The 21,137-nt window shown below is 34.5% G+C and overlaps 1 protein-coding gene across 5 annotated transcripts in view; it reads right to left on the bottom strand.

Annotated features, from left to right (window-relative positions):
• Nucleotides 1-21,137, bottom strand: part of BTBD9 (BTB domain containing 9) — a 166,182-nt gene that overhangs the window by 129,879 nt on the left and 15,166 nt on the right. For all 5 annotated transcript variants that reach the window (XM_033055199.1, XM_033055202.2, XM_033055200.2 and 2 more), the window contains exon 7: nucleotides 18,711-18,830. In XM_033055199.1, the coding sequence (XP_032911090.1) occupies nucleotides 18,711-18,830 (120 nt within the window). The remainder of the gene's footprint in view (nucleotides 1-18,710; nucleotides 18,831-21,137) is intronic.

The raw sequence follows: 21,137 nt of genomic DNA, 5'->3' as shown, positions 1-21,137 counted from the left end.
ACACCACAGATGCAAAACCAGCCTTTGCCCATACCAGTTCAGAATGCTAGGGAACTCTGCTGAGCACAGCAGGATCTCTGTATGAACTCAGATCTCAGAAAGGCTTTGGAAGTACAGCTTATTCCTTTTAAGGGTTGTACCATTAAGATACTGATGGTTTAAAAACTGCAGAATTCTTGGAAAAAAACCTTCATTCCACAATATGATAAAGCACTAATCATTGTCATTATGTAAGTTTAAAACATGAACTGGATTCCCATAAAGAACTTTTTCCACTATCTACTATCTGCTAGAACAGTTTGCACCATTTAGTTTTCATTTTGAACATAGTAAAGAGCAAATGCTGGAGAATCCTACCTAAAAAAAAAACCAAAAAACAAAACAAACAAACAAAAAAACCAAACAAAAAAAAAAACCCCAAAACCCAACAAACCACAAAAACCAAACAAAACCAACCAACCAACCAAACAAAAAAACGAAACACACCAAGAGGGCTTTTTAAGACCATATAAATCCATGCTATTCCTTTTTAAAACTACAGAAAATATTCCTATTTCAGATTGTCAAACACTTATTCTAAATTAAAAGACTTTCTTAAGCATTTTTGATCTTTGAATTAACTTTAAAGAGTACGTGACCATGGAGACTGTGGTTGTGTCCAGAACCAATAATTTAGGAAATGAAATTTATCAGCACTTCATTCTGAATTTCTTACTTTACTTTAACAAACAAGTTCTAGTTCTTATATGCATAGGTCTCTTGATAGAAAGAACAATTTTAAGAAATCTTTTATTATAAAAAATCTTGCATTATTGTTTTAAAATATTACATGTGGCATCTAGCTAGCTAGATTTTCAATACTCCCAGTTTGATCTTATTTCAATGTAAGATTTTGGATTTGGAATGCTGCATTCTCCATATAAACTGAGTCTTACACCAGCATATAATGTGCAATTAAAACAATTATTCATTGTACCTATAAAGGAACTGAAATTAATCTTCCTGAAAGTAGTCTTAGCATCCTGCTTAAATAGGTTTGTATGACTTAATGTATATACACATAAATATGTGTGTGCATGTGTGTAGAGGTGCTTTACACAGCCACTGAAAACACTATCAAACACTGTGAAAACACTAAAGGCAAAATCAATTTTTCATTTGCTACACATTATAAAATAATGATACAGCACCAGAGAAAAATAGTATGGGAACCACTGCATATATAAGAAAATCAGTTTTCTTGAACTCCTAATTTATTTTAATTTAAAACATTCTTACTGATGTAAAATTCAGTACCCTACCTGGGCTTAAATACAAGACACACAGTTTTGTTTCCTACTCAAAGAAAGCTCTGACTGTGTACATTTCATGTTACTTGAAATTACTGTAAGGATAGAATAAATAGGCTCTCCACAGGCATATTGACTTTTGCTACGAAAATACACTGAATTTATATGATAGTTCTTATACACTTACTGCTCCAATACAGTGTCTTGAACTACTGTGCAGACTAAAAAGCCCAGTCTCCTCTTCCGAGAGGTGTTTTTAAAGCATTTTCATAGGAATAAGAATTTGAGAAGTTAGCATGGTGCCTTAGAATTGTGACTAGATGTAGTGTTTTGCAGACTTCTTTCCTTACCATCAAACAAAGGACATTCTGCATATAAACTGTCAGAACAAAAACTAAGTTGATGTTTCCTGCTTGCATTCTTTTCTCAGAGTTAATCTTCCTCTGTATTGCAAACTTTAGTATAACACTAGAGCCTAAAGAATAGCATTTTTTAATGTCTTATCACAATTTTCAACAACAGACAAGCAACATAAACATAACAGTTTTCATCCTATGGTCCTTGTATTCCTTTCCATGTGAGAATGCAAATGCCTCAGTTCAGCAGACAACAGAAAAGTGTCCAACAGCAGAGACAGAAACCCCTTTTTGGGCTCCTAATGAGGTCTCCAGAGCCCAAGGCAAGCCAATAACAAATTGTACTTTTCACACATTGGGATGTGGGGGTTGTGAGGGAGGAGAGAAAGAAAACCCTGGAGCTTGTCATCTGAAATTAATTGAACTTAGCCATGCCAGGAAAACATTGGTAATAAACCCTCCCCAACTAAATAAAGCTTTTTCACTAGCAAAAAAATAAAAATTTATGGCAGCAATTTCATCTTGGGTTTTTCAAGAAGAGCTTACACTCAATAGAGAAAACCCAAAGGAGCAATGTAGGCAGCAATAAGGCAGACTTCTAAGAAGATACCACTTAATTTCTCACTCCTCCTTTGCACTATTGCTCTTCTTCCCCTTGTATTTAACTGAATATTAACTCTATCACTGGAATATGCTACCTCAAGGTTTCTCATTCTGTAGGGGTAGGAAGTCTTATGCTTCAGCATCCCCCTGAGAGGGTATTCGATCTCTGCAGGTTCATCACTCATTCCATCATCTTAAAAGCAGTCCAAAGATGCTAGACAACTTGGTATTAACAAAATGCCATAAAAGATCAAAACATAAAAGATTTAAAAACAATAAATCTCAACTTGACCCAGAGGATAAACATTCTATGTAGCAGTAACTGACACTGCACTTCTTATTCCCTACATGCCACAGAAACAAAGTGATCTTGGACTTGGCAATTGCTGAATACATGTTTTTCTTTAATCTCTTATGCATCTTACATCCTATTAAAATCCAGCAACTAATGTTCATCAAATCTAGTAAATATACAGTATCCAAATTCTTCAAGCACTAAAAATAAAATTCTGTGATTTTAGTTTCTGTAAACAAAAGCAGATTAGCTAGTATTCTGTAGTTTAATTTTCCTCATTTTCAAAAGACAACACAACTAAAGGAATTTTTTAGATGACCTATATTAAAAAAATAGCAATGCACTCTACAAAACCTAAAGAAATTATCAGTGACATAGTTTATTGCTTCACTATGTATCATAACAGAAAATAAAAAATTCTGTACAGCTCACACATATATCTATTGTGTCATAGAACAACTTACACTGATATGCTTTTGATGCATCAGAAAAATGACAACCAAAGTTCTGCAAGTTAATTATTTAACAAGCTGAACCTCATGCAAAGAGCTTTCACACTCTGTAAATGTCTGTTCAAGCAAACCAAAACTATGCCCTCACTAGAACTGATAGCCTCCATTTCAGGCCTGCTACCTTTGAGCTTTTCCCCTACTCTGCAGGCTTATACTGTATGATTAAAGAAAGTCTGGAGGATGCCAATTGCCTTTAAAAAGGATGAAATAGTTTTAGGGTTTTTTTCTTTTAAGAGCTACAAAATTTGGATTAAGAAAAAAATAGTGCAGCATTTGTTTCCCTTTAAATACTGTGATTATCAGGCTGATTTTCTGATAGAAAATTTTCTGAGAATAAATCAGTGACATTGGCAGATACTTTATTATGCTGCATTTATGCATTAATCCAATTATATTACCCAAATATCCACAAAAAAGCTTTACAAAAAATCTTGACTACTTGCCATATATATGTCATTTAATTCACTGAAACAGTTCCAAATCTCATCTAGCACAAATATCTCACCATTTTCAAATCAACAAAACATCCCTTCTAATTCTGTTGAAACTATTTGATCCATTTTACCTTAAATTAACACAGCATCTACAAGCTGTTGTATCATAGCTGACCATAGCATTCACCTAGCTGTCCAAATTTTTTTAAGTATCTTCCCAGTTCAGTACAGCAAGATGCTGCCAGAATAAAACTAGTTAATTCCAGTGAAGAGTTAAGGCCTTTCCCACATTAAGTATGATACTTTCACTACTTATTCTTCCCTCCCTTCTTCCTGCAGTATGACCCAGGTCTCAGTTTTACTGAGAGAAATTAATGATGAGCTCTGGTTGTCTTTATCACATCTGTGTAGAGGTAAGAACATGCTTAAGGAATTAAGCCATGTAGAACGAACTAAAAGCAAAAGAAAGGCACAAATGTGAGATAGCTTTAAACTGTTACTATTGGGAACTACCTCAGCAGAAAATTAAGACCATCAAAAACACAGAAGAAAAAAGATTGATATAAGAAAGTACAGAAACCCTACCAGAAACAGAGAAAAGGGGAAGAGCAGCTCAGCAAAACAAAGGCTCAGTCTGCTCCTGGGACTGATTAGATCAGCAGTTTTCCACTTTACTGATGACTGGCCTGCAGAGTCACTAGGGTACTGTGTTCAGGGTGAAGAGCATATTCATGTTTAGACCAAGAACATATTTTCTTAGTTAATTACTGTGCATATGAACAAGAACTATTCTTCACTCACAAACTGATGACTTTTTGTATCTCCTACCACTGTAAGGTGAGGGAATAAAGCAAAGGAAGTTTCAAGCTTGATTCTTGGATCTCCCATCTACATCTAATTTAGCTAATTGTTTTTCTTTCTGTAAGAGGCTGGCAGAGTTTCCCCACACACTCTGGAGTCCCAGCTTCCAGTTTAAGTATAGAAGGTTAAGTGGAGCTCCAGATGTTTTCCCTTTGAAGAGGAAAGTGAGAGTCAGCATCAAAAATCCCTGCCTCAGTGCTAACCTTAAGCTCAGGGCAGAGGCAGACCAGACCAGCAGGATCCTTTCCAACAGGGCCTTCCAAAGGAAGATGAAGCAGTGACAGCACAGTGTATTGCAGCTGTGTGTTAATCACTATGCCAAGAAACCAGGTGTCTTAACACCTGGTTTACTGAACTAGAATAAACTACTTACAATTTAGCCCTTGCCTGGAAAACAATTTAAAGGATTAAATAAGGAATTAACAGGTTTTTTAACTATAAGCATCTCCAAAGCAATAGAGGAGGAATGTGATCATCAAGACATTGATAATGTGCAAGTGAACTGCTGCATTTAACTTGCTCAATAGAAAATGGTGTAAAGAGGAACGCAGAATCAAAAAGAAATGTATCTTCTAGCATGCCAGAGAACAAGCACTTGTTCCATTTGTTCTTTTAGAAATTGTTAGAAACTGCATTCTAGAAAATAGGCCACAGAAATTACTCCAGTGGCCCTGGAAAAAGTATTCTTCATTAAAGCTCTAATATTACAGTAACTATGAATGAAAATTTTTCTAACACTGAAGTGTAAGTATGGCCACAATTCTACAAAGAATAAAATAAAAACATTATTTTTAAGGCTTGTACCTCCAAGTCTTGTGAAAAGCACAATTATTTCAGAATAGCTGGATAGAATTCTCCATTTTTGTCTCCATATTGGTGTTTACTACTGTATTTTATACTCATTGTATCTTCCAGATCTAATAACTCAGAAGTAGAATGTTGAAAATATTTGCCTATAATTATTATGGAGTAAGCTCCCTCTAAAGCACCATATGTGAACACCTAAAACATCCTGCACAAGAAAACAAGCTACAAAAATCTAACTCCTCTCCCTGAGTGATGCTAATTTGTATATATATCTCATCTCTTACAAGTTTTGCATCATTGAGATGAGACACATTAGTCCATTCCACCTTAGTGGAACTTTTGCTCACTCAATGTAAGAGGATTTCAGCCAATTTTCATGATACTACTGTATTAAGTGGGCTAGATCTTAGAGATAACTAAGAACTGACCTAATAGTACATGACTTTGTTGACCCATAAATCAAGATTAACTACAAGGTCAATATAAAAATTCTCTTTAAAAGACAAGGAGGGTAGAAAAGCTACACAGTACTGTGAAGACATTTCTTCTAGCCAATGTCTGAAGCAGCAATGATGGATTCTGAAAGCCAGAAGTCAGAAGGAGCAAACTGTGGAAGGAAGCAAACCAAAAGATGTGCAGAGGACCCCAGAAACAACTGTTCCCTCCTTTAAAAAGGTCACTAGAAATAGGAAAAAAACTGCAGAGATCACTAAAAAGCTCAGTCCCTTTCTATCAGCATGATCCTATGCACTTCATACAAAAGCACTCTCCATTCATCGTTTGTGACTCCACTGGTGACCTCTGTTTTCTTTAAAGTATTACAACTACTTCAAGTAATTTCCATGGTAACTGCACACGGTTTCTAATTTTAATAGCTAAACCAAATTCTTACCTGAGTGAAATAATACATATTTTAGCACTTTATGCAGACATAATTCACTAGAAGCTAAAATGAACAAAGATATTCAAGTGCAGTTATGCCTGAAAAAGAAAAGAAGGTAATTTTCCAGTTTTACAGCTGCTTTCAGAATTCTGCCTGAAGGATTACACTCAGCAGTTACTCAGATGCAAAATATTACTTCTATTCCATAGATTTTGAACATGAACTATTAAATCTCTTAGATCAATAGCCATTCCTCCACCATGCACTTAAGAAATTGATATAATGACTATAACATTTTAATACTGAAACATTTCCATTTTAGGTAAAGGATTAGAGAACAAACACATTCAACTTTTAAAATTGCATCACAGCAGTTGCATACAATGTAAGCCACAAAACTACATAATAAAGATTATATTATGAATTTCACCAAAATGGCAATTTTAAATAATGTACCACTGAGCTTACCTTAAAATAAACTGGGATACTAGATGTTCTTCAGTGCATAGATGTATCTTTCTCCCCTGCAATTTTTTTCAGATGTAGCTACTAAATAAACTTGATCATTTGTTTTTGAACAGCTCTAACACTGGTCATTCACAGTACAAAATGAGAAAGTGTCAAGTAAGTTCAGAGTAGAGAGAGAAGATGTATTTAGAAATCAGTTAATTGAAAAAAAAAAAAAGTTGAATCCTCCAAAAACTCAAAGAGGTTGCTTAAGAACAGTACTTCACACAGGCTGTCCAGCAAAGTGGGTGAGTTATCATCCCTGAAGTTACTTAAAAGACATGTGGATGTGGACTTGGCAGTGCTGGGTTAATGGTTGGACACCATCTAAGAGGTCTTTTTCAACCTAAATGATTCTGTGATTCTGCTTCATCTTACATGGTGTACCTTCCATAAAAAATATATCATAGAATCATCCCAAAATGCACATCACATTTTTAGCTGAGGTCCTGTATTCGCCAAAGTTAATACAAGAAATGGGCCAATCTGGGCAGACAGTTTACATTCCATGCATTTCTTTACACTATTTTCCTTAGCCTATGATTTGGAGGATCCCGCAGCAATAACTTTTGAAAGAAATCTGCTCTAAATGAGTTTAGAGGACAGAATAAAATGTTCCATCAACTCCCCATTGCTAAATGCCTTTTCAATTTTAAATACAAAGTAATATTGTATCCAACATGCGTATTTTGAGAATTCCAAAATAGAAACTGCTTCTTAATTCAAGAAGCGCAAAAAAATTTTGGTAAAACATTACAGAAACAAGGTATTCTAAATATGCTGCTGACCTCAAACATATTTACTTCCATACACCTATGGGATAAACCAGTTAGGTGCCAGATGTTATGGTGTCAACCCATGCCCACGTGCCAGAGGACAGTAAAAAGCTTTGAGTCAGCTACCTGGGAATCAGGTGATGCAAAGATGGTGCAGACAAGACATAGGTAACTACAAAGTTTCCATAATACGAAGAATAAAAAAGGATTACAGAGTCTGAAAAAATAAATTTTCTAGCAGTGAACAGTAGCTTCTGTTAAAAAGATGGATTGCACTCTCTCCTGTGCAAATTACCTGTGAGTACAGTGAACCCCTTTTACTTTACTATAATTCAATACTCGTGAACATGTCTGACAACTGTTGATGATACAAGGAACATTTTCTTACTACTAATCTGCATTATGTCAATCCACACCAAGAGGATAAAATATATTTATAGTCTCTAGTTTCACCCAAGAGTGAACTATTTCAATTTCATTCATTTTCATTCCAAAGAAATAATATAGATTTGCTATATTGAAACAATTTGTTTCCCTTTCATTTACACACTTATCTATGAAGGCAAGATGAAATATGACACAGGAAGTCATCTCTCTTTACAGCTGTTACATATGTTTTATAATTTACTACAAGCTGAAATCATCAGCAATAATGTCTTCTAGGCCTTCATCCTATTTTGATCTACTGAAGTTTTAAAATCGGTTTTCATCTAAATATACATTAAATCATTCCCTTAAAAAAAGGGGATGAAATAATATCTGAATGGGAAGAGTGTCTATGCATATACATACAGCGTTTCACACAGATTTCATTTTCCTAGCTATTAAATAAAAATTAAGAATTCTCTTGCAATAAAACAAACCAAAAACAACCCCAAATAAAACATTAACATTAGCAAAACTGAAAAAATTTGCCTTGCTACCAATACTACAATAAAAATAATAATAACAATTCTAAAAAGCCAAGTTCAATAGAAATTAGAAGAAAATCTTGCAGATAAAAAACTTAGTAATATGCAGTGAGGGAACACAACTGCTACATGAAAACACCCTAAGGCACAGTTAAGATTGATTGTATGCCTCAGTATTACGTACTCATAATTTAAATCTTTCAAATGTCCAAGTACGTGACACTTAAACCCATAATTTCTAGTCTAAAAATCTTGTTACACTTTACTCTTTTCAGCTATTTCTTTCTTAACTGAAGTTATTTTTAAATGCTATTATCCAAATTTTGGTGGTATAAAAAGGGCAGGTTCCCATTTAATGGGAAAATGAATATATAATCTTAGATCACATGGAAAATTAGTATTAAGTGCTCCACTACAAACCCTACACACCTGAAGAATCAAGGAACTTCAAGGTAAACTACAAAACAACTGAAAAAATTCCCCTTTCAAGTCTTCATAGGAGGATGTGAAATAAAAAAAATATTTTAACAGAATATCTCACTAATTTTTAAGACTACAGTACTAGTCATGAACTTAAAAAGAAAAAAAATCCATGATCCTCCCCCAAAATAGATATTTAATAACTTAAGAAAATTTCCTGGATAGGCTTAGAGCAAAAATTTTGGAGAAAATAAACAAACAAACAAACCCCCAAAAAGAAATCAAATCAACTAACCAACAAAGCAGAAAAACCCATCTCCCTCCATTTGATTTTAGCTTCTGAAGTATATAAGGGAACTAATCTTTGCAAACCATGCATCAAATTGAAAGGAATGCTACCAAATCTTAGTTTAAAAATTGAACCAAATTGGAATTCTCATGTGACTCACACAGTTACTTACATAACTGTGTGAAAGCCAAAAACATTTTCATTTGCAAAGTACTGTCAATATCAACAATAAAAGCAGTGAAATCTAGAATTTTGTTTTTAAGTAGCCTGGGAGCAAAATAAGCTTAACTTTTTGTTAGTGAAGTCTCAAAGTCTGCAGATGAAAGTAAACTTTTTTGGCTAGTCATATGGCAGGGAGGATCACTGAAATATACTGCACATAATTGGGAAGGGTGCTGAGAATAAAACAGTGCTGCTCTGTCACTCTGTTACAGCTTGCTGCACCCGAATCTCAAATGCTCACATACAGTTCTGGTCTCCACACCTCAGGGAGTACATACCAGAGTCACAGAAGGTACAGCCACCATCACCTAAAATCATAAAAGCAACTGAATAGATGGAACCAAAGAGTAATGGTTGAAGGGTCTACACTTGACATTCACAAAGGCTTAGTAATAGTCAAACAACTGAATGCAATGTTTTCATTCACCAGATCTACAATACTGGAATTAGAATAAACAAAGTAGCAAAAGAACTGTCAAAACGGATAAAACTTTTTTTTATGCAGTGGTTAATGAGTTTTTGGAAAGTGCTGCCACTACAACCCACAAGCAGTTGATAGCACCCCAGTCAGAGAGGGGCCTTAGATAAATGAACAGCCAAGCTATCTATGAATATGTATTAGTGGGGTCAGAGGAGGACAAGGATGGAACACATGTGTCTGTGCTCACAGCCTCTCCCTGACCAGCACCTCCTGCTTTGAGGTCAGAGACCAGACACATGGCGAGGTGCCTGCTGACCTGACTCAACAGGGCACTTAGACTGTTAATGAAAGTGCAGCTTGATTAGCCAACTTTGCAATTTACCTTTAACTGAGACAGGGTAATTAAATTGAACAGAATACAGATTTAGAAATCAATATTTAATACACCTTCCATCACAGCTGTTATTCTCCAATATAAATGAGAATGACAATGGTAGGAAGAAAAGTAATGAAACTACTACTATTTTATTGATCACTTAAGATGTAACTTGCAGTACCTAAAATTTCCAAGATCTTCATTACATCTGCCATGAAGTACAGAAAATTTGTCCCAATCTTACAAATGAAAAACAAACTTGGAAGTATAAAGCTCTTAAAGTTGCTTTGCAATAAAAATCAAAACCCAAATGCAGAATCTCGTGTTTTAGAAAAAACATTTTTTCTTTCTTTTAGGATGCATTACAAATAACTGCTTCCAGTACAATAGCAGCCTAAAATTCATAAATCCCACATGGCTTTCCTATCATTAACCCTATCATAAAAAAATAATCTATCTTAAAACATTTTTCACTTGCAGAATTTTTCCCAAAAATTGTATTTTTTCTGAGTGATTGATATTTCTTCCACTGTTTTCATTCCTTCATTCACTAATTTCTGTCAGTGGAAGAGACTTATATACACACACATCTCTTATTTTCTACAAATTTGATTCTCTGAAACATAATTTGTTCAGTTTGATTCTTCATTTTCAATTGTTTGTATACTATCTTCTTTTATATTAAAGAGTGAATATTATTTTAAAAACTATTTAAAGCTGCACGAAATGCAACCACAAGCCCCATCTTCCCAATTGAAACTGAGAGGAGAACGAGCAAATACAAGTGAAGCCCAAGAATCTTAGCTTCAAGACGAGTTTCATGAGCTTCTTTTGAAGGGAAAAAGAACACTGAAAGAGTAATTTACTTCAGGGTTTTTCCACTCATACACTTACCTTTCAGCTACACAAAAGATAACTTGAAGTTTGTGAACAAAGAATCAAGTTTAATTACTGACAGATTTCCTTTACTGTAAAATTTTTATCATCCAAATTATTTCACAGCTAAGATTGGCCTAATGTTGGTTGACAGATGGCTTTATAAATGTAAGTCCACAGAAGTGCATTACTTGGTTCATGTAAACAATTTGAATATTTACAATGTGCAGTTTTAAATGTAGTACAGTGTTTCAGATACACATGGGCAAACTGTGCCATTATCTGCTAAGAAATGGGAATACAGAGAAATGCTTTACACAATGGCATGCAATAAGTTCAACAGATGGCCATCATGGATCAACAACCTAAAACAAACCAGAATTCTTACAAATTTGCCAAAACATTATTTTCTTTTGGAAAAGTCTGTCTTTGTAAATATGTATGGCAAGTTTTCACAGTTAATTCTAACCCTTGGAGTGCAACAGAAAACATGAAGAGAGTTTAAAGAAAAGAAGTGCTCAAGATGCCTTTTAAACACACTCGTCTTATGCAACATTAACTTTAAAATACAGCTTACTGTAGAATTATCCTCAACAATGTGATAATTCAGCATTTAGGTGTATCTTTATGTATCACTGTCAAGATGAACAATTACTGATAATTTTCACCTACATCAGATCTCATTTATGAGGTGAAATACTGAAAACAGACCTCAAGACAATTTAGAGTTTAAGAGACTCAAAATGAATACCTCAAAATTCAGACTAAAGAAATTCTAACTATGCTACAAAAAACCTACTTATTATTATGTCAAACATGAGAAATATGTAATCTAGGTCTCTTAAAAAGTTAATTGTTTCTTCCAAACCATAAAGCAAAAATAAAATAATAAATTATACTTTTTAAAAAACTCATGTCGAACAAGCTGGATTGGTAGGCTCTCCCTATCTCTCAGGTATTTCTATATAAGGTATATTGCCCCTCTACATACACTTTTTCAGACAAATACTCATTTTCAGATGATAAGTTGTCTGGAAGTTGTCATTGACAGCTTAAATGCACACTAGTTTTTTTACTTTTCCTCAAATTGGAGTTGGGCTCTTTAGGTTAGGATAACTGAAATTGCTGTAACAGACAGGAGAAGGAATCTGAGAAGAAAAATAGCTGCTTTGATAAAGTTCTTGATGAAAAATATTATTGATTATTCCTGTAGAGAAATGAGCTTTTTTATCACTAGGAGCACATTTGGAGCTGAATTTAGAAGTGTAAGCTTAAGATCAAAAGTATACATAACCTGAAATGAAGAAAAAGATCTTTTAAATCAATAAACACTCCAACCCAGATGAGGCACTAGCTTTCTTGATCCTGTGTAGATGATCTACATTGTCTGAAAAATCTCCGATTATGACCTTTTCTTAGGAACAGAAAAAACATCAGAATGAAAACCTACTGGAAGAGAAAAAAGGATGCTTAAACACTAATAGAAAACGAAGCAGCAGTTATTCACTAAAATGGAGACTACAGGAAACCATTTCCTCCTATTTCACAGGTAAAGGCAAATTATTGGAAACATGCCAATAAACACTCCTAAATACAATCACATCTTATAAGAAGTAACAATGAGTTATACTCCCCATCTTCAAAATAAAACAAAAAACCCAGCCTGCAATGAAAATTGATTTTTGAAAATAATGTCAGTGAAAAGTTTCAAAGGTCTGGAGTAACATTTCAAAATTGCTTTCATTATTTATTACTATGCTTCTGTAGCAAAAATCAAGATAATTTTTACTTATTTCTGGACATTACATTATTAATGTATTATTTATAGTATTAGATTCAGGAAAGTATTTTAAAATTTCAATTATCTGGAAATAAAGAAAAGCTAATTTGAAGTACGCAGCAAGGCTGGGATTTCTTCCTAAACTCACAAACACCAGCATATCTGCACAGTTAGAAGTAAAATATTTACACAAAAGTCAATGCTTCCCAAAGAGCAGTACAAATAAAATAACTCATCAACATGTTACCTGTGTAACTATTTGAGTTCTCAGATGCAGACTAAGGTAAAGATGGTTTCAGTTACCCAAGTTTAATCATTCCATTTGCAAGAAGTCCTTTTATAAGGATTCTAAGGACTTACTGATGAAAAAATATCCACATACTTTTCAGACTGACAGAAGTCCTTACCAGGCTCTCACCAGCATCTATTAGTCTACTTTTTCTGGTTAGGTCAGTGATGCAGCAGGGCTTCCTTTTAAGTTAAAACAATATTCAAAAGCTCCTTTTGGATGCCTCCACGCTTTTTCTGAACACCACAATTCCCTACTGGGAAAGGGGAACCAACGCATAAAAACCACTCCCAGTGCTAAATTAGATCTGCAGACACTGCTTTCCCATCAACTTATTTCAAGTATGTGGGACAATGCTTCAACTGCATTTTCCTTCAAGAGTTGACTCCTCACTTGTTTCAACATCTTCTTAAATCAAACCATATTTGAAATGTCTTTTGGCAAGATACTATCCACTAAGATTCCACCAAACTCAGGAAAACTGCAAAATGGCTATCTGTAACAGATAACATTGTCAGACCTACTGGTAAGGTTGAAAGTGAGACACTGCTGCTTAATCAGTAGCTAATTTCAATGACTCTCCCAGAGACAAAAATTATATTACTGCAGCACCACCAGTAGAAAGCACAGATATTTGCGGCTGCCTGATTAAGACCAAATTAACGAAAAATGTTTTGTCTAGCCCACACTTCAAAATCACATCTCCTCTCATATCATTACACGCAAAATAATTATGCACAACTACTAACATTTCTGAGTTTAGAACTGCCTTAGCACTAAAAAATTCACTCTTCTTGCATTTTTTCAATGTTCAGGAGACATGGTCTACAATTTAATTTGTCTTCACTCAGGCAGAGGATTACAAATGGTGTAATCATTAGTAGCAAAAACTGTTGAAGCGCTAAACAAAAAAAATCCACCCAGTATCATCAATGCTTAATAAAAGGAAAGGCAAGTAATTTTCTCTGCATCAATAAGTACATTTAAAATACAAATACAACTTCTAAAGAAAAATAATTCTAATGACACTTTCTATAGCACCCAAATGCTTTAAGGGAAACACGGAGTCCTTCTATCGCTATTTATCCAACACACTAGTATTAGAAAACCTCTAGATTTTTCAGCTTAAAGCAGATTTAAAAAACAGGAAAAAGAATATGTTTAAATAATTTTCCACATTTACAGCATGATTCTACAAGCATCTAGCAGTTTTCTTAATAGAAACATACTTCAAGACCAAATATCTATGCAGTAATAATTAATACTTCCTTTTGATAAACCACATTATTATAATCACAAAAGGAGCTAAGACAATAATAGCAAATACAGATAAAAACTGATCTCTTTACCCTTTCAATATATTTTTGAATGTTGGTATTACTGACAAAAAAGCATTGATTTCAGACTATAAATTGGTCTGGTCAGGGAAATACTTCAATCAAAACACAGAATCATCCAGTGTCAGACTAAAAATGGAAAATGAATTGAAGGTTTCCTTCTGATTTTATATACTAACTCTGTACTTGCTCCCTCTATGGCATAAACAGCAAACCAGAATGATTTCGAAAATCTGAGAAGTTTAATACGCAAAAAAAAGCACGCAGAAGGAATAGCACTTATCAAAGGAGTGTAAACAGAAAGAAATTAAGTCTTTTAAACTTTTATTGGAGTGACACCTTGTGGCTACATTTGCCTTATTATGAAATCTCAATTTTTTTCATTTTCTTGTAATTCTTTCAGTGCAGTTCTTCAAATGTTGTGGTTGAGGACGAAGTAAAAAGATGAAGTCACAAAACAAAAATGAAAGGATGAAAAAAGTGAGAAGGATAAAACAGAAAACAGCATTACCTGCTCAAAGACCTTTAGCAGTTTTAACATTCACTGCTACAAGAGGAAGATGGAGTAACTAGGAACCTGAAATTTGTTCCTAACTTCCACAGGAAGCTGATTACGTGAACATTTTCTGTATCATGTCTTCCCTCTAAAGAGTTTTCAGCCCTACATGAAAGTGTAAACAAAGAAAACAGGACCAGACGAAATTCTAAAAAAATGCACTACCGTACCAGGAAAAAGAAGGGGGGAAAGTCTACCCTGTAATCATGCTCTCTTACTTGCTTTTTCTCCATAGTACATGACTGTTCAATTTTCAAAGATGGTAGAATAAAGTGTTCTAAAAGCATTTAAAGCAAAAATTAAAAGTCTAAAACAATTATGTTAATAAACCCACTGCATGTTTTACTCAAAATTTTCTTTTACTAAAACCCCTCTAGATACAGCAACACCCTCTTATTTGTTATACTAAGCTTTGACACTGAGCAAGTAATCTTTGTACAAAGTAGCTTGTTATCTAAATCAGGAATTATATTCAACAAATAACAAATCATCTGATGTGTGTGAGAAAGCACAAACAATCTTCTCATCTTCTTTTCATTCTAGAATTCAGTCTTCAGTTACTGCCCTTCCATTTTTTTTCACCTATTAATCTAACAGAGGTTATGGCAGGCAAAAGTTACTCTGAACCTATTAAGACAGACTGGACCATATAAATAACAAGAAAAGCCAAAAGTGTAAATGATCTTATCCATTACTTGACTTTCCCTAATCAGTTTGGATGGTTTGATACATGCTTTGTCAAGTACAAATTATCTTTCATGTGAATGTACCCACCTCCAACATTATTGTGAATATTCCAAACCACTCCATATATCAAAAAAGTCAAATCATGATGGAGACTATGACATAAATGACAAATAACTCATTAAGGAGGCTGAATTGGCCTAAATTAACTGTGGTAAAAGTTACTTATTTTATTTAACAACTAACAGCCAGAAGGTTGCATTTTTTCATCCAGCTTGTGTGAAAAAGGCATTGATTGTAGAATCGAACATGGATAGATTTGCTTAAGAGGAAAGTTACAGATTTTCAAAAAAGACAAAACCCCAACAAAAAAACCAACAAAAAACCAAAAACCCCAACCTGTATACATGCAAATAAAAGACACACTCCATTACTTTTTATGCCCATGTAAATGTTTGAGTAGCTTCTTAAAACTTAGATTAACATATCAGTTCAGACATTGACAGTTCTCACATTTTACAGCTAATATTTATGTGAAAAGTAATTCAAAAAGGCAACTAACCTTAACTAATGTTGCAGGGCTCATATCCTGTTTATAATCTATGTTTGAACAATTGCTCTAGTGTATCACACAACTGGCTGTCCGACAACGAACTGTACAGAATCTGGCATGTTCTACTCCCTCACTTTGGAAAAAGGCACACAAATTTAAAAAAACCCCAGCCAGTAATTCTACTCCTCAATTCTTTGTTGCACCTCAAATTGACATCTTACACAGTGACCACATAAAAGCACTTTGAGCTAAAATAAATTTTTTTAAATTAAAAAAACATCCAAATCACCACCTATCTGAAGCCCTTTCTGGTAAAGTCCATGATTATAAAAATACATTCAAATAGTAAGACAAAAAGAGTAAAATGCCAAAAGTAATGGCAAGAAGACAGAACATAACATTGATGCTTCCATTCCTCTGTACTTTCGTCCATTAGCAAGAAAATTTTGGCACTGGGACTTGTGATACTAAAACAAGACTATACAACACAACAGAAGCAGCACTGAGCAAAACAGCATATAAAATGCTTAAAACATCGATAAGAATGTACAACATGCCTGTGAAACATAATATCAAATATTAAAAGAATACATTCGGACCACCTCATATTAGTTCATATTTTAAATCTGTGCTCACAAGACTGGAGAACACCTCTATTTCAGTATATTAGGATTTCTGCTTTGTATATGTTAGTATACTAGAAATAACTAATTTAACTCATTTAAGTAAACAACAATTATAAATACATTATCACAAAACATTGAAATTAGAGACAAAAGTTTAGTAGTCCTTGTCTACTTCTTTCTGAACAGAATACTGATGAAAAGACAGATAAATAAGTCTCTAAATGTGTACATATTATCTGTGTGTACCTAGTCTCCTCTGCTCAAAGCCTCTCATCTGCAGCGAATTTGATGAAAATTCCTGATCAAACAAGAGTCAATCTTCAAGTAATACCTACCTACTTATATTAATATAATAAAATAAAAAGTTTTTAATGTGGAACTCCTAAAATTTGTCAGCAATTTTACATCTCTAATTACATTTTAAATAGTCTCTTCTTCCTATAGAGGGGAATGAATACATAAAAAACCAGTAAATTATAGCCACTTTTAACTAGCAAATGCTAGTCAAATGCTACATTCACACTATAATTTAGGCTTCAATTCACTGATGTAAATAAAGATTACAGAGTAACCTAATCTAAACTGTCTTTATTTATTATGGTGACTCAGCTGAGAACTCATTTTTCCTTAAGGTTACTGTTCCTTAACAATAAGTGCTCATAAACTTATGCTGCTATATTACTTTCTCTTTAGCTCTTCCACTTGCTCTTCAAATAAGCCATGCCTCCAAGAAATTCCCTATCATTTTGTGGAATGATAACGAGGAACAGAGATTTATAGAAAAGAACAGGATTTCTTTGGGAAAACGAAAGCACTTCTCTCCATGGGGATTCCAAGAGTTGCCGTGCCAATTAAAAAGTTTGTATCTATAGAATAAGTATTACAAACACATTATTTCCTCTCAGGGTCCATGACCCAAAACCTAATGATGACAGCATCTTTGGTATCTACAGGTTGCATCCTCCCTACCAATGAGATCAATTCAGTTTTTGAGTAAGACTGCTTCAATGTGATTATAAACTTCCTGCAGAATTCACAACACCTACAGTTAAAACAAATCATCATTTAAATAACACTTAAACTCATTTAGTAATTTTCACAGAATGGCAGAATCTCAGAATATGCTGATGTGAAAGGGACCCACAAGGATCATCAAAGTCCTTGTCCTGGCCCTGCACAGCACCATCCCCAAGAGCGACATCATGTGCTTGAGAGCAATGTCTAAATGCTCCATGAACTCTGTCAGGAGTCAGGCTGGTGCTGTGACCACTTCCCTGGGGAGTCTGATCCTTGGCCAACCACTCTCTGCGTGAAGAACCTTTTCCTGATATCCACCCCAAACCTCCTCTGACACAGCTTCAGGCCATTCCCTCAGGTCCTGTCACTGTCACCACAGAGCAGAGATCAGTGCCTGCCCCTCCTCTTCCCCTGACAAGGAAGGTGTAACTGCAATGAGATCTCCTCTCATTCTCCTCTCCAGGCTGAACAGACCAAGTGACTCGGCTGCTCTTCATACAGCTTCCCTTCAAGGCCCTTCATGATTTTCACTGCCCTCCTCTGAACTCTCTCACAATATAATATCCTCCTTACATTGTAGCACCAAAACTGGACATCAGAGGCATTCCTCAAAGCTCCTTAGTTCTAACTTTCCCCTTTCTCCCTTTCAAACAATTTAAAACAGTGCAACAGCAGAAAACATATAATACATAAAACTACATTTTTCAGCTGCAACCAAAAAAAAAAAAAAAGAAAAAAAAAAAAAAAAAAAAAGAAAAGGAAAAGGAAATATATAGCTATGGAAAAACCCCAGACACCAACATTGTATCAACTACATTAACACTAGAAAATAATAAGATAAACTATTATAAAATGATATAAACTAAGGTAAACTATTTTTTAGTATTTTTTAGCATAGTTGATAGAAGTTGAGATATAATACATTTTCAGAAATACATAATGAAGTAATGAAGTAGCAAAATCCAGCAACTTATTCTGGTGCCTAGATTCTTTTTACATCCAACACTGTGTATTACACTGATGAACTAACCTGCAGACACGGGCAGGAAAATACAGGTTCTGCCAGGACCGACAGAGGTATTTCGAGTGATCGATAACCCGAATCCAGTCCAACTCATCCATGGACACCTCAATGTAGTAGGAATAAGACCTATGGATTGTCAAAAAACACTGGTTAGAATACAAGTCCACAAATTTTTGGTATTAAATTTTACACTGTCTTCTTGATTTTCAGTTGTGTTGAAAACTATTTGTTCTTACCCAGAACCCTATTTTCTAATGTGCTTTGAAAAGAAACTCTCACAGTTAAGATGTGTTTTCAGAATGATTTAAAACGTCCACACACTCACAATCTACAGCCATTACATAAGACTACTACACCTCAAAAAATGAAATAGAGACTTTTGACTCTGTCATAAAAGTTATAATTTGCATTCCTTTCTTGTGGAATAAAACTAAACTACCAGTGATATAGCACTATTTCTATCGCCAAATCAATAAAGAAAAAATGAAAAACAATTACTAGATCAAAAATGCAAATTCAAACTCCTCACTTGAATAAAGCAAGTTTATTTTATGATCATTTTCACTGATGTTGTTCTTCACTTCTGACCCTTTCAGTTCTTTATAACACATCAAGCCCGTCATTACTTCCTTACACACTCAAAAATTACCTCATGAAAAATAAAAAAGCCATTAACAGAATGTGTCTTCCTCTTGCTTATCAGTTATGTTTACCTTATAAGTTTGCTGTTAAAAGAAAGCAAACCCAACCTAGAATTTGTAAGTCACAGCTAAGTCCCTATTATATCCATGACTGTAATGCTAAAAGTAGAAATTTAACTTGCGGAACTGCAAGTCACTGAATATATGTTTCAGAGTATTTTGTTTCTCCTAAGGCACTAGTCTGCAACATTCACAGGCATTTCAACAGCACCATGTCAGCACTTAACATCATTTCACACTGATTTCTAAAGAGGAGTTGCTCTTAAAGGGTTCTACACAAGCATTTCTTATTAAACATTAATGCCATTGTTAATGTTTCCAATTTTCCTGAGGGCTTTAAAAGAGTAAGTACTTAAAATAATATTGTTTAAAAATCTTCAAAATGTTAGATACCTGTTAATACCTTGGAAAAGTAAGGCTGAGTCTTTAAATGTAACTGCATAACCAGCTTTCCCATTCACACCTATCATTCACCTAATATTCACAATCAACATAAAAACAATGTATTTTAGCAACATTACTATTACTAACATATGTGTACTTGACCAAACCAGGCCCCAAAGTTTTACAGTTTGAGCAGTTTGTATATAAAAGTTACTGACAGTCCTCTGTGCCTTGAGAATTTAGAGGTTCTCACATCGTTGTTAACTAATATATATTTGCAACCAATATACAACATGCTACTTTTTGGTTTCTGAAGATACCAAAGAAAGAAATATTACATCAAAATGCATTTCCATTCTCATACACAATAGTATGCCTTTAATGCTTTTAAGGCTGGGGAGCATCTTATTTGAGGAGGCATTTTGAATGGCTACTCCCCTTAGCACTTTTACAGCTAAGATTCAAGCTGTTAACACATCTGAATTAGAGGTGTAAAACACCTGTTAGTTTCCATTTGGTTCTGTTAAGACTATCCCATGGACCAGAGCTTCACACAAACAGTTAAAATGAACATAATAGTTTAAGAAATTGTTCAACAAGAAACAATCATGCTGTACAGATCTGAACATGTCTGTACAGGTGTTAAAACACCTCTTCAGAAGGCATTATTCATGTATCCCATGAGAAAGATGCAGTGTAGTGGCCAGCAATTGTTAGACAAAGACTGTAGAAAGGAAAAGATCTCTACAAAAAGCAAGGACAATCTCAGAGCAAGTTCCTTAAGATCTTGGCTGGCAAATTTCTGCACACCTCTCTGGCCAAATTCTTCCCAGGTTCAACTACCCTGCTGTAAATTGTTTTCCAAATATTAAATATGAATTTATCTTCTTGCCTGTGTCCACTGCTCTTTGCACTCTCAGCACACAGCTGCAAGAGAATTCTGTCCCTGTATTCTTTATATTCTTCCACTGACTAAGTGAGGAGAGCAACAAACTCTCCCTTCTAAGCCTGCTCATCTTAAAACAGCAGGTTCTCATGCGCTCAAGCCTCCGTCATCTTGGTGTCCTGCTAAACTCACTCCAGAAAGTCAGTATCTTACACTGAGGAGCCCACAAAGAAACAAAGTACTACAAATGCCTCCATTTCTATTTATCTTAGACAGCTTAGTCATTGGAGGGAAAAAAGCTTGACAATTCATAGAACAGAGAATCACAGAATATTCTGAATTAGAAGGGAACCCCTAGGATGATGACAGTCCAACTTACACAGGACAGACAGCGCTAATTCCACTACCCTGCCTGTTGGGAAGCAAAAGAAAGCCCAATAGCAAACTTCCCACAGAAATTTC

The sequence above is a fragment of the Catharus ustulatus genome, chromosome 3, assembly GCF_009819885.2.
Source record: "Catharus ustulatus isolate bCatUst1 chromosome 3, bCatUst1.pri.v2, whole genome shotgun sequence".
Classification (NCBI taxonomy): Eukaryota; Metazoa; Chordata; class Aves; order Passeriformes; family Turdidae; genus Catharus; species Catharus ustulatus.
The sequence above is the reverse complement of the archived record's forward strand: the minus strand, read 5'-3'. Positions and strand labels throughout refer to the sequence as shown.